Here is a 12309-nt window from a genome sequence, read left to right as displayed (position 1 = left end):
TAGTTCAAATATTTAATTATTTATTTATTTAACTTATGATTTGGTTAGTGAATTGGCTATTTCGAAGAATTTACTAGGAGATTTAAATCAGGAGATAGCAATACTACAGTTCACACTAAAAAGGGAGGTAGGGCCACAGAGAGCGAGATAGATATAAGTAGGTATTTGACTCAAGTTTTTGTTCCAAGTTTGCCCTCCATTTTTATCTTTAGCTTCATGTTGTCATGTACTATAGTGATGTGAAAAGACGATTAACAAAACCAATTTCGATGGTTCACAATGAATTTAATGAAATCACGATTAGTGTCAAAAAGAGTTCAATTAAAAATCACAAAATTGTCTTCCGTTTAGGCTTATGTGTTGGCGAATCAGGGAATTACAATCCCAATTCCTGGGTAATCGGTACCATGTGGGCCACATGATGTGGCAACATCGGCCCAATCCGGCCCATCATGGCGGTTGTTTACTATTTTGTTTATTATGCAGTTAATTTCGTTTGAGATTTTTTACAGGACATAATTCACAAGAAATGGTGCAAAATTTTGTAGTGCGTGGTTGCGGTAGTGCGTGGTGTCCCGGAAGTGACTTAAGATTCCACGCGTAAGTTTTTATTTCGTGATTTCCGACATTGGATCATTATAAACATTTTTCACAATTTTCATAGTAATTTCTTCCTAAAACGTTTTATAGGTGTACCAGAATCTCATGGCAAACAAAAATATTGGAAAAGTGTGTTTTTCATATGGCCATTGTCTATGGCTTTATTGTCACCTGTCAAAGTAAATCAAGAGATCTGTCAGCCGCTGCAGAAATTTTGTAATCTCTTCATGCCTATTTGTTATTTTTGTGAAAAATTCGAAAAAGCTCAAGCAAATCATATTGTTTTCAATGTGTATTGTAAAATAAGGCATAATTCAAAGTCAATCTTTGATTTTAAAGCGCGTCGTTGAGTTGACAGTAAGTTGGAGTGAAATGTTTTGATACATTTAGTTTATTACCTAACTGCGTCAGAAGGAGGGTTATGATGTTTATTTTTATATTATTCTTACCTAATAGCTGCTTTTTCGGGGTTTTCAGGTGTATTTCATACATTGGTTCAGAGGAATAGTGAAAACGTTATGACCATGTAAAGAAAATTGAAAAAGATATTATCAAGCAAGTTTGAGTAATTGAAATGCTGAAAGAGCGATTTATATTATACAGGGTGGAATTTTGTGAGCTACCACCACAATGCCACCTGGAGGGAAAGTACTCTTAATATTGTAGATAGATTTTTTTTCTCAAAGAAAACATTCCTTTATTTTTGAAAAGAAATAGAACAGCATTCAAAGATTTCCAAAAATTTGCTTGCCACACCCGGGAATCTAACCAACTAAAATCTGTTAAAAATTATATCCTGTATTTTTATTACATCGATCGTTAGGGTTAAGTATAAGGATGAAATCTCTCTAACAAACTTGATAAATCAAATGATAGGAAAACCATGAAATCTTAAATTATTTTAATAATGTTACAGAAAATTGTATGGTAGGTATAGTGGTGAATTTTCGAAAAAAATTCGAAAATCTTTGAATGTAGTTCTCTTTTTTTGTCAAAAATAAAGGAATATTTTCTTTCAGTAAAATTTTCTATCTACAGTATTAAGAGTACTTTCCCTCCAGGTGGCATTACAAAATTCCACCCTGTATAAATACCTCTTTAACTTGATCATCTATTAAAGAACAAGAAATGCAAGTGGAGTTCTTAAGAATCGTTTTCTAGTTCTGAATGAAGTGATAAGTTATAAGAATGATACATAATAAAATTATTTACAGTAATATTATACGGTTTACTTATTTTTCAAGACATGTTTCTATGTTAAAAACCCGATTTATAACAACATTCTTCATACACATATCTAAAATATAGGTAGGCATTCGTACTTCATGTTCATTAATATTAAAGTCAAATAAAAAATTAAACAGTATCAAGATCGTTTAATCCAATTTCCCCAGTATTGCACTCAACAAAGTTTATTTTCCCCATTTGCCATGAGATTCTGGTACACCTATACCAGTATTTACACTTATCATTTAATGATACCTATGTCAAAAGACATAAAGATTTTACATTGAGTTTCATTGACTTTGAGCAAATTAATATTTTTTGTTTACTTAGAAAGAGAGAGTGTGCCCACAGAGAGCGAGATAGTGATACATAGGTTGTGCTTCAAGTAGGTATTCGGAGTGTGGCTTCTATTTTTATCTATAGCTTCATGGTCTTCTTCTTCTTCTTCTTCTCCTCTATGGCTACTGTGTTTCCACGTTTGCCAATGATGTCATGTGTGTTGTTGCCACAGATAAAATGTGCAGTGGTTGTTGCCACCTGCCACTTCTTCTTTTTTGATGTTGGCAATACACGGCGAGGTCGACTTGATTTGTGCCATTTTCAAGTTATTATAAAGTGAGACGAGTTACATACAAAATGGGACGTATAGATGATACCACTTGTGGTGGTGTGTGGTGCTTTACTGTGACTTCCACCTATTACACATTAATAGTCATCTGAAACAAACAAACTTTACTGAGACTAAAAGGGCGGGAAGGAGTATCATCCTTCATTATATCATTTATTAACCCAAGCCCCATCCCACTTGGTCCCATTTTGTAACTCGTCTCACTTGAATCTTGAAAATGGCACAAATTAAGTCGGCCTCTAATTGTATTGCCAACATCAAAAAATAAGAAGAAAAAAAAAACATAACCTCAAAACTTCACATTGCTTTGACAGTTGAAGTTGATTGAAAAGATAGGCAGGATAAAACATTCATGATTTTATTGAAATTCATTCAAATTCATGAAAGTTTTGTTTCTGAAATTGGCAATTCGGAAAAATGCAGAAGCTTTTATCATTCGTGAAAACTGTGTCAACTTTCGGAACAAAGACTTTTAATATTACACCAAATATTGCCGGATCTTTTAAGAATGTACATGGGAACAACTTTCTTTCCCCATTTATCCCTATGATGAACCCAGTTTGCAACCTCAAAATCAAAGGGCGAGTGAGGCGTCGCTGCAAGTCTTGTTATTTCGTAGTTCGTGATGAACGGATGTATGTAATGTGCCATAAGTTTCCTCGACATAAACAAGCAGCTATGAAACCAAAACCAATCAACACTTGGATATTAACGCATGCAACTCAAAGCAAAGTAAGGCCTTGGTGATGTAAATAGTTTAACATAAATTTATATAGATGTTAGTTTATTTAATAAAATGTAGTTTATCCAACATTTTGTTTTAATACATCATACCTATGCTGTTAAACAATATCAATGAATAGGTACTAATATGTTAAAAGATTGATATAGCATGTAAGTTTAAACAGCAAAGCATTGTCACCACAATATTTTGAAGGTGTGAAGAAGGTACATGAAAAAAATGTCTTTGTTTCCTTCCAAGATCAGTCACATTAAAAATCGGTCTATTCCACTTTGATCACCTGGCTTTGATGATCCAGGTGATCAAAGTCCACTTCCAGCAACAATTTAGTGTCCTTTGATCACCCACGGATATGATGCCCTGGGTGATCAGAGTGGACTCCAGTTAAATTATTATTTTAGTGTCCTTTGATCACCTACATACAAATCACATCTCCTCTTATACTAAATGTACGGACAAACATTGTTCAGGTAAGTAACGCTTTAAAATATTTCATGCTGCATAAAAAATTTTGTCTATACCTATTAAGAAAATGTTTGTACTTACAACAATTGGTCATGACGTCTATTCAGAGGAGGAGGTGTGAATTGTATGTAGGTGATCAAAGGACACTAAAATAATAATTTAACTGGAGTCCACTTTGATCACCCAGGGCATCATATCCGTGGGTGATCAAAGGACACTAAATTGTCGCTGGAAGTGGACTTTGATCACCTGGGTCATCAAAGCCAGGTGATCAAAGTGGAATAGACCTAAAACATAAAGATAACTGACAGTATCATTAGAAGAACAATATTGTGCCCAGTAATTCCTAAATGAATGCTTAGCAAAATTCGTAAATGTATGTACCTAAATGTCTATTACAGCTCCTATGGAATGTATCTAATTAGGTGACCTGGAGATACGGCCGAATTATACAGGGTGGATACGATAAGTGATCTCACTCGATTATTTCTAAACTATACAAGATATCGAAAAACTAGTTACTGATTCTGAAAGTGCTTCATGAGCTCTTTCAAATGGTACCAATAATAGGTTACAGATTATGGAAGCAGATAACATTGAATTTTTTGCTTTTGTAACTTATTATTGATACCATTTGATAACAAAGCTCATGAAGCACTTTCAGGATCATTAACTAGTTTTTTGATATCTTGTATAGGTAGTAAGAAATAATCGAGTGAGATCACTTATCGTTTCCACCCTGATAATCCGGCTGTATCTCCAGCTCACCTAGATACATTCCATAGCAGCTGTAATAGACATTTAGGTAATTACATACATTTACGAATTTTGGTGATAAATAGGCATTTTGTATTATTAGTTTTTGTATAACGCCTGAACAAAAACAAAGGGTAATATATATTTTGGTGTTATACATAGATTTCGAATTTAACCCTTATTCAAATGCGAGCTGGTAGGCATTTTTTTTACAAAGTTGAAGTGGATTTTGGGTAATTGTGGGTCACTTATTTCATATTTTTGATCAAAATTTATTAAAAAATAGGGGAAGGGGTAGTTTTTTGGGTGGTAAATAATTTACCATTATCCATTCATGACTACAAATTATTCAATGTTGGTGGTAAAATAGTTACCATTGTCCGTTTTGGTTTATTTTTGGTTCTTGACTAGTGACTTCCTCTTGGTTCTACCTATATTTTATTAAATATTTTGGGAATTAAATAATATTGTTTTTATAAAAATAATATTTATTAATATTGGTCATTATGCTTACAATTATTATGCTTACCTTGAGTCTGAAACTAACAATAAATTCACTAATTACGTAATGTCAAAACGTTACGTAAACAGTTATCAAAATAACTTAAAATTTCTCCAAATATTTATTTAGTTTTATTTGTGCACATACAAAAAACAACAGTTATTTTTATATATCATCAAACTTTTGTCAAGACGGGATCGGACAGTGGTAAACTATTTACCACTTCTTTAAAATGTCTAAACTATATGAATAAATCAATTGCAGACGCTGCCTATAAGTGAGACTATACAATAAATGTTATAGTTTAGGATTTTGAATCGAAAAAACACTTATCAGAATTTTCGTTGAACAAAGTTTCAAAAATACCAAAAACGCGCGCTAAAAACTTGAAATTTTTCACACCAAAACCGTTTGGTTGACTTTGACATTACCTGACAGTGACAAATGACGTTGAAAAGTTGTAAGATGGCATAGATAAGTAAAAAAATATATTTAAAAATATAAATAAGTGACCACAATATCTTAAAGTATCACCATATCGAAAATTAGGATCCTTTTTTAAAAGTAAACGAAGTGGTAATATATCTACCTTTATTTGAATAAGGGTTAATATATAATTTAACTAAATAAGACTTGAGAGAAAACAACTTTTTCATGGCTATGCTCTATGCCTCGTACCAGTGTAAAGCCCGGTCTCTGAGCATGTAGAATTTTGTCCAATGACCCCAAAATACTTAGCTGTTGTCATTCAGTAGAAAATGTTTTTGTCCAACATGGCCAAGTGGGAATATCTCCTATTCCCGGATTACTAATGTTTGGCCAAAAAACGTTTCCCAAATTATCACATCGCAAACAACGTTTCGCAAATTTTCATTTGGCAAAACAACTTATTGCAAACTTTTAATTCGCAAATGTCGTTTTTGCCATTATTTAGAAAAATATTGTTTGGCAAAGTATGTTTTGCCAAATATTTCATTTGGCAAAATTTGTTCTAAATTAATTTTCATATTTCATTCTTTTTATCGAAATTTCCAAATGATTAATTAACAATAGAGGTGATTCTAGCGCTCGGCGGCCGCTACCGCGGCACGGCAATCTCTTTGTTTTACATAAAAATCTTGTAAGAACCATGATCATGTGCCAAGCTTTGATTTGTGGGAATTGTGGGATTTGTGGGTAACGGTGCGGTGGTGGGTAAGTATGTGAATAGTGTCAATTTGACCAAACAAATTATTTGGGATATAATATTTGGCAAAATAAAACATTTGCTATATTAAACATTTGCCAAATGATAATTTGACCAAATGAATTAGTTGCGAAAAGTACAGTTGCTAAAAGTTCATTTGGGAAATGAAACTTTTTCGATTAGTTGTATGCGAAGTGAAATTTGGCGAAAAGTAATTTGGCCAAACGGAAGGATACCGTTTTCCCCGTTTTATAATTTCCTAAAGACTTGGCTGCTCTAATCATATCTGTGCTTGGCTGTATAGCATGATGTCATTAATCAAGAAGAAATAATAAAAAAAATACATTTGACAGGCTTCATTTCTTTGACACTGACACTGACAGTTTAGTTGACAGCCTGCTGCATACAAAAGTCAAAATGCTTAAATAGTCCAAAATCCTTCACAAACTAATACTTTATAATAACGTATCTATATTTTAATGCTTCTTACGTACAGATATTATTATTTCTGCTAAGATGAATATAGATATTCAAGGTAAATAATATTTTGTAAAACAGTGAATAAATAAACTTCAGGATAAAATGGTGAAAGTATGAATGTTTATCATTACGGAGGAAATTCCTATATATTTCTAATTCAAGATTTAGTTAATATCAAGCTTGAACATAATAATACTGTTTATTATCATCGTCTGTGTAACAGACATTAAGCCTAGGCGCAGACCACCGATTTTTTGTCGGCCGATAGTTTAGTCTGGCAGTTAATCAGTATGGGCATGTATGGAAGTGCGCACATTACACCGATTGATTCTTCTTACAAATTAGAATCGGGCCCACTTTCGGTCGGTTAACCCTTAAGTAACATCCTTATTTTTGGTTACACTTTGAACACCCTGGGGCAAAAAATTACCCCAAACGGAAATTGAAAAATTTTAAGTAAATTTTTAAAATCAATTTAATTTTGTGATTTACAATGTATTAATGGACTCACTGAATTATACGATTGCTTTAAAAGAACGTCTATCTAGCGTAAAGAAACACCTTAAATCAATCATAACAAAAAACAAATAATTTGTCATTGGCAACCAATAGTCTCCACAATGGTCTTCTAGAAAAATCTTGGAAAGTTATTGTGGGAACCAAAAACTTACACTAATCGGACATTAAATAGATGTTTTAATCATATTTTAAACACAAAATGAAATAAAACGAAAATTTCTGGCTTGTTAATAAAGCAAAATAAAAAAAAATATTTTTTTATTAAATTATAAAAAAATATATAAATATTTTTTATTTATATTAGTCCTAATTATTTTTTTCAAAACACATCAGACACCCTGAATTACTACGTAATTATCACTTTTTAGCCCTATTTCTGTGTCGAATTTATGAACGCTCTGTTCTGAGGGGATGTCTTCAAAGTTCGAAAAGTATCATGTAAATCAAGCTCTAATTATCTCTCTGCATTCTAGAGACAATGTGTTACTTAATTGTCATATAAATATTTACTCATTTTGTGTCAATGTTGTAAAAACCTATTAATAACATGTTAGGTGATGATAAATTAAAGTATGCGTAACTAACACCCTGGGGTAAATTTCTGCCCCACCTACCTGTACAAGCCAAACGGATGATTTTTTTCACATCCCGCATCTACGAGTTAAAGCGCACACTTTGGATTGAGAATACACAAAACGACATTGCACTAGCTACGCTAGAAAAAAAAATGTCGATTTTTATGCGCCTGGGGTAAAAAATTACCCCACGGTGTTACTTAAGGGTTAAAAATCAGTGGTCTGCGCCTAGGCTAAACAGAGATTCAATGCGTGTCGTTGCAATAGTGTAGCTTCTCTAACTTTGATCTTTATTGGCCATTAGCTGGGTATTTGGATATTCAGTCAGATTGTACGGACTCGGCACAATTTGACCATTTCTGTAATTATAAAAAAATGTTTTTGTTGCAGAACAGGACTGTGCAGTTTGCCTGCAGAAATGTCACCACCCAACTCAACTTCCATGTGGCCATATATTTTGCTTCCTCTGTGTTAAGGTAAGGGAATCTATTAGTAATTTTCAGGGTTAATACAATATGCAACAGACACGCACATATAAATCTATAATCTTCATTGAAGTTCTAACAATTTACAATGGACTAGTTATGTACTTCCATTAAAATAAAATAAATTATCATTTGTTTAGGTTTATTGTAAAATGTATAAAAAAAGAAAAATAGTTACTTAGGTAGGTACAAAGTCCAGTAATTAGTAGCTAACTTAAACATTATAAGTATCTAGTAAGACATGGGTCTTAACTCGACGTCTGCTTGTGACCACAGCTGCAACATAGCAGCTGAAACGTCAAGCCATGAGTATATAATGTAACTCATTAATAATGTTAAGACCCGTGTCTTACTATTTTAGTTATAATGTTTAAGTTAGTTTAAACATTATACTCCACCCAATAATACAGTGGATGCAAAATTTGAAGCGCAAATAAGACTGACAGTGTAAATAGTAAAACATTAAAATTAGATTTGTACCTAACTCACTTGATACCTGGTATAATAAGAACCATGCCCAAAATAATTAAAAAAAAAATGTTATTAAGAAAACAAGAAACCCTACTGCATAAAAATTAACTAATTATTTTTGTTGTTAATGCCTCTAACTGCATTTGAACATTCAAACACTCTAGTTGCTATGTTTCTATGTTTTTAGTTCATTTTTCGCAGTCGGGTTTTTTGATTTCTTTTTACAATCTATTTATGAAATCCTTTATTTTGAAACTCTACTCGGTAGATTTTTAGAAAAAAATAAATAAGATGTGGAGCCTAAAATAAATGCTTCTTCCAATTTTGACATAGCCGGTGTCACTCTACCAGTTAAGACGAATCTAACGACATTTAAAAGATTTTAACATGTTGAAATCGAGCTGCTAAATAATGTGGTAGGTACACACTCAGTTTCGTATTTGCCTTACTGGCTAGAAATAATTTTAAGCTATCACTGTACCTGTATTTCTTTTGTTTCAGGGTGTAGCAATCCAAAATAAAAATTGCGCAATGTGCCGGGCACAAATACCTGCGGACTATTTAGATCATCCTGTATTATTAGAAAAAAATTCTCAACAGCAATCAGCTGATGAAAATGAAAGTGTTGAAAACCAGTGGTATTATGAAGGGCGAAACGGTAAAGATATAATTTGAACTTCATAAAATTATTAGAGGCAAAACAAAATACTAAACGTTTATGTAACTTTATGCAATGCCCCTGTCGAATGCTTGTACAAATATAAAAACTCAAAAGAGCGATTCAGTGACGGCCGTGAGGCCGATGTGAATTATAGTTTATAATTTCATACACGTCGCGATTCAGTATTCAATAGACTTTTAAAAGTACTATAATTTTAGATGATGTTATTCTGTGGTTTCAGGTTGGTGGAAGTATGATGAGCGTAGTAATAATGAGTTGGAATCAGCATTCAGTGCTGGTGACACTAATTGTGCGTTGCTCTTGGCTGGAGCTGTATACACGATAGATTTTCAAAGCATGATCCAGTTTCGTCGTAACGACCCGACTCGCAGGCGACGCGTGCGCAGAGATACGCCAACGTTACCTGCCAAAGGTACGACTTTATAATATGAGAGCTATGTATCATGCATGATTCAATAAACATTTATACATTTTCAATTCTAAGTTTAGGCGCTCACCTTACCACAGCTCATGGCAGCGCCATAATTTCAAACATCCAGACCTAATAGCGGAAATAAATACTGAAAAAGGGGCTAAATATCTCTGAAAGGAAGAAATGTTGGCTACTGTATCTCTTAGTATTTTTTCGTTATTTATAATTTTCAAATTAACGCTAAAAATTCAATAACTAGGTGACAATAAACATTGCCATATGAAAATCATACTTTTTAAATATTTTTTATGCCATGGGATTCTGGTAAACTTATATTTGTTTACCTAGGCCTTGGAACCTTAAACTGTGCTGTGTCTACCTCCCAGCTCTTACCTCAAATTCGCATTGCTGCAACAACAACACAGACACCACTGATACCAGACAGGTTCTACTATTTTATATTGTCTGAGATGTTCACTTTGGATTTTAATTTACAGGTGTAGCTGGAATAAAAAATATTGGAAATAGTAATTCAGAACAAATGAAAACAAATGATGAAGATAATGGTAATGATGAGGTCATAATAGTTGAAGCGCCTGAAAATGAAGTGATAATAATTGAGGATGAAGACCAAATTAATGAAAGTGACAATCTTGATGAGTCACTTGAAATTGTCCATGCTCTGAGGTAATTCAACACATTTGACATTTCTTTTACCATGTGTTTTTTTACAACATGTTGTTTGTGATAATACTAAGTCTAATTTAATCCTCTGTTTTCTTTCAGCACGATACATTTGGTGGACCCAGAGTCGCCTAGTAACGTTGGGAATGACTCGGCAGATGACACATGATAAATATCAAATTACGTACAGTAGCGTAAATGATGAATTTATACAGTAATAAAAAAGTAAACTACATAAATGAGCTCTCATAAGTTAGCCATGGATGAATAAATTTCATTATTTTATTTTTCATACAAATCAGATTTTATAAAATTTATTTTGTATGAAAATAAAAAATAAAAAAATGATGATATCAAATTTCTGACTTCACCATACCATTTATATGCCCATGTTAACATGGGCTAGTGTCAGCTCATATACCCATTTACCTAACATCCTGTATAGACTTTGTTAAATTAAAGGCTCAACCGTTAAAGGGTGTTTTCGGTTACTCCAGCTCAGACAGGTTCTAATTTCGTGGTAGTACTATGGGTAGTACCTACCTAAGACAGGCGTGGATCCAGCCCTCAAAAAGTATATTTTTTTCAAATTCATAGGCTCAATAGACTGCGAGTGTAATGTCACAAGCCTATAGTTCCAAAATACTGAACTGTCCTATCCATGACATTGATAGTGGGGCGCCAACGCCAACACCGGATCGCTGGATCCGATTTTTGTCATGTTGGAAACCATATAGTTGAACGATGGTAGCGCCCCTCTGTCATTGAGTTTGGTGAGACAGTTCAGCGTGGGTCATCTTTAACAAGGTTGTGGGCATGCCCTCTAATGAATCCGCGCCTGCGCAAAACTATCGTTAAAAAATATATGTATAGTTTAACAATAGATAAATTTTATTATAGTCACTATAAGTAATGGTAATGGTATTAAATAAATTAATAAAGTGTTTTTGACATAATTTACAGTTAAGCCTTTAATTCAATCCCGAATACTCATCCATAAGCCAAAAGACGTCCAGGTGCATTCAATCATTTAGTTATAGAAAGCTGTTTTCCAACTTCATGTAACGGGCATAGTGCAACTGAGTAGGGGACGGTGACGGTTCCCGTCTGCAGTAGTGTAACGATGCAGGAGGGGTGATGAGACTTAATAGATCTGTCACGAGACTTTTGGATGAAGTACCTAAGTACTTCATCATACATTAAGTGTAGTTATTTACAGTACGATAGCACATTATGCTGCATGCACGTACTACAACAGAACCAACTCAGTTAAGCGCCATGTACCTAAAATCGAGTTCTATTTCAAGGTCTACAGTTACGTTACCTTACTACAGCCGTCATGTCACAAGAAGAAAGAAAATAGCAGCATGAATTGGGTCTTGAAAGACCGGTTTGAGTGCGCGTAACATCCCACATGCAAAGCATTTCGCAGATGGCGCTAGTAGCGCCAGCGGTTCTGAATAGTAAGTCAAGTTGTAGCTGCTATGCGGGAAGTTGGCCAAGACGTAATTTTATTAATAGTGTGATGTGAACACCATCTCGGTTACTATCTCCTTCCTCCTCGCGGGGGTCGCCCATACTTCGGTGTGCGTACTTGCGCCGTACAATACAACCCGATCGAGTTATTTGCGCACCTCGCTGGAATGTGACTCCCTCGCACATCTCCCCGTCCGTACCAGCACCCCGATTACGGTAACTTTTAACGTCTACAATCCAGACGCGTTTCTGATTCTGCAATACGATTGGTCAAAACAGCTGACGTACGCTGTTGAACGACCAATCGTATCGCAGAATCGAGAAGCGTGTCTGGATTGTTGACGTTATAAGTTACCGTAATCGGGGCTCAGGGAGCATCAATGTGAAGTCACGGCTGCCAGGTGCGCAGTTGACTCGAT

The 12309-nt window shown here is 34.1% G+C and overlaps 1 protein-coding gene across 3 annotated transcripts; it reads left to right on the top strand.

Moving 5' to 3' along the window:
- The first annotated feature begins 6504 nt into the window (after positions 1 to 6504).
- On the top strand, positions 6505 to 10654 carry Rnf146 (Ring finger protein 146). Of its 3 annotated transcripts, none has more exons than XM_028309840.1 (6): positions 6505 to 6641; positions 8076 to 8156; positions 9138 to 9294; positions 9539 to 9730; positions 10228 to 10417; positions 10517 to 10654. In XM_028309840.1, exons 3-6 carry the CDS (start codon positions 9168 to 9170, stop codon positions 10581 to 10583), a joined length of 576 nt encoding a protein of 191 aa, XP_028165641.1. In that variant the 5' UTR covers positions 6505 to 6641; positions 8076 to 8156; positions 9138 to 9167; the 3' UTR covers positions 10584 to 10654. The 3 variants fall into 3 exon arrangements, with proteins under 3 accessions (XP_028165641.1, XP_028165640.1, XP_028165642.1); XM_028309839.1 differs by having other exon boundaries at positions 8071 to 8156; XM_028309841.1 differs by lacking the exon at positions 6505 to 6641 and adding an exon at positions 7900 to 7988 and having other exon boundaries at positions 8071 to 8156.
- The last annotated feature ends 1655 nt before the right edge of the window (positions 10655 to 12309 follow it).

Source organism: Ostrinia furnacalis, unplaced genomic scaffold, assembly GCF_004193835.3.
Source record: "Ostrinia furnacalis isolate ACB-3 unplaced genomic scaffold, ASM419383v2 OfSCF2833, whole genome shotgun sequence".
NCBI lineage: Eukaryota > Metazoa > Arthropoda > Insecta > Lepidoptera > Crambidae > Ostrinia > Ostrinia furnacalis.
The sequence above is the reverse complement of the archived record's forward strand: the minus strand, read 5'-3'. Positions and strand labels throughout refer to the sequence as shown.

Excerpts from the sequence above, each read along its gene's own strand:
- Rnf146 (XM_028309839.1), top strand. Across the intron at positions 9,295-9,538 it reads GTATTATGAAGGGCGAAACG|GTTGGTGGAAGTATGATGAG; the intron begins GTAAAGATATAA and ends CTGTGGTTTCAG. Across the intron at positions 10,418-10,516 it reads GAAATTGTCCATGCTCTGAG|CACGATACATTTGGTGGACC; the intron begins GTAATTCAACAC and ends GTTTTCTTTCAG.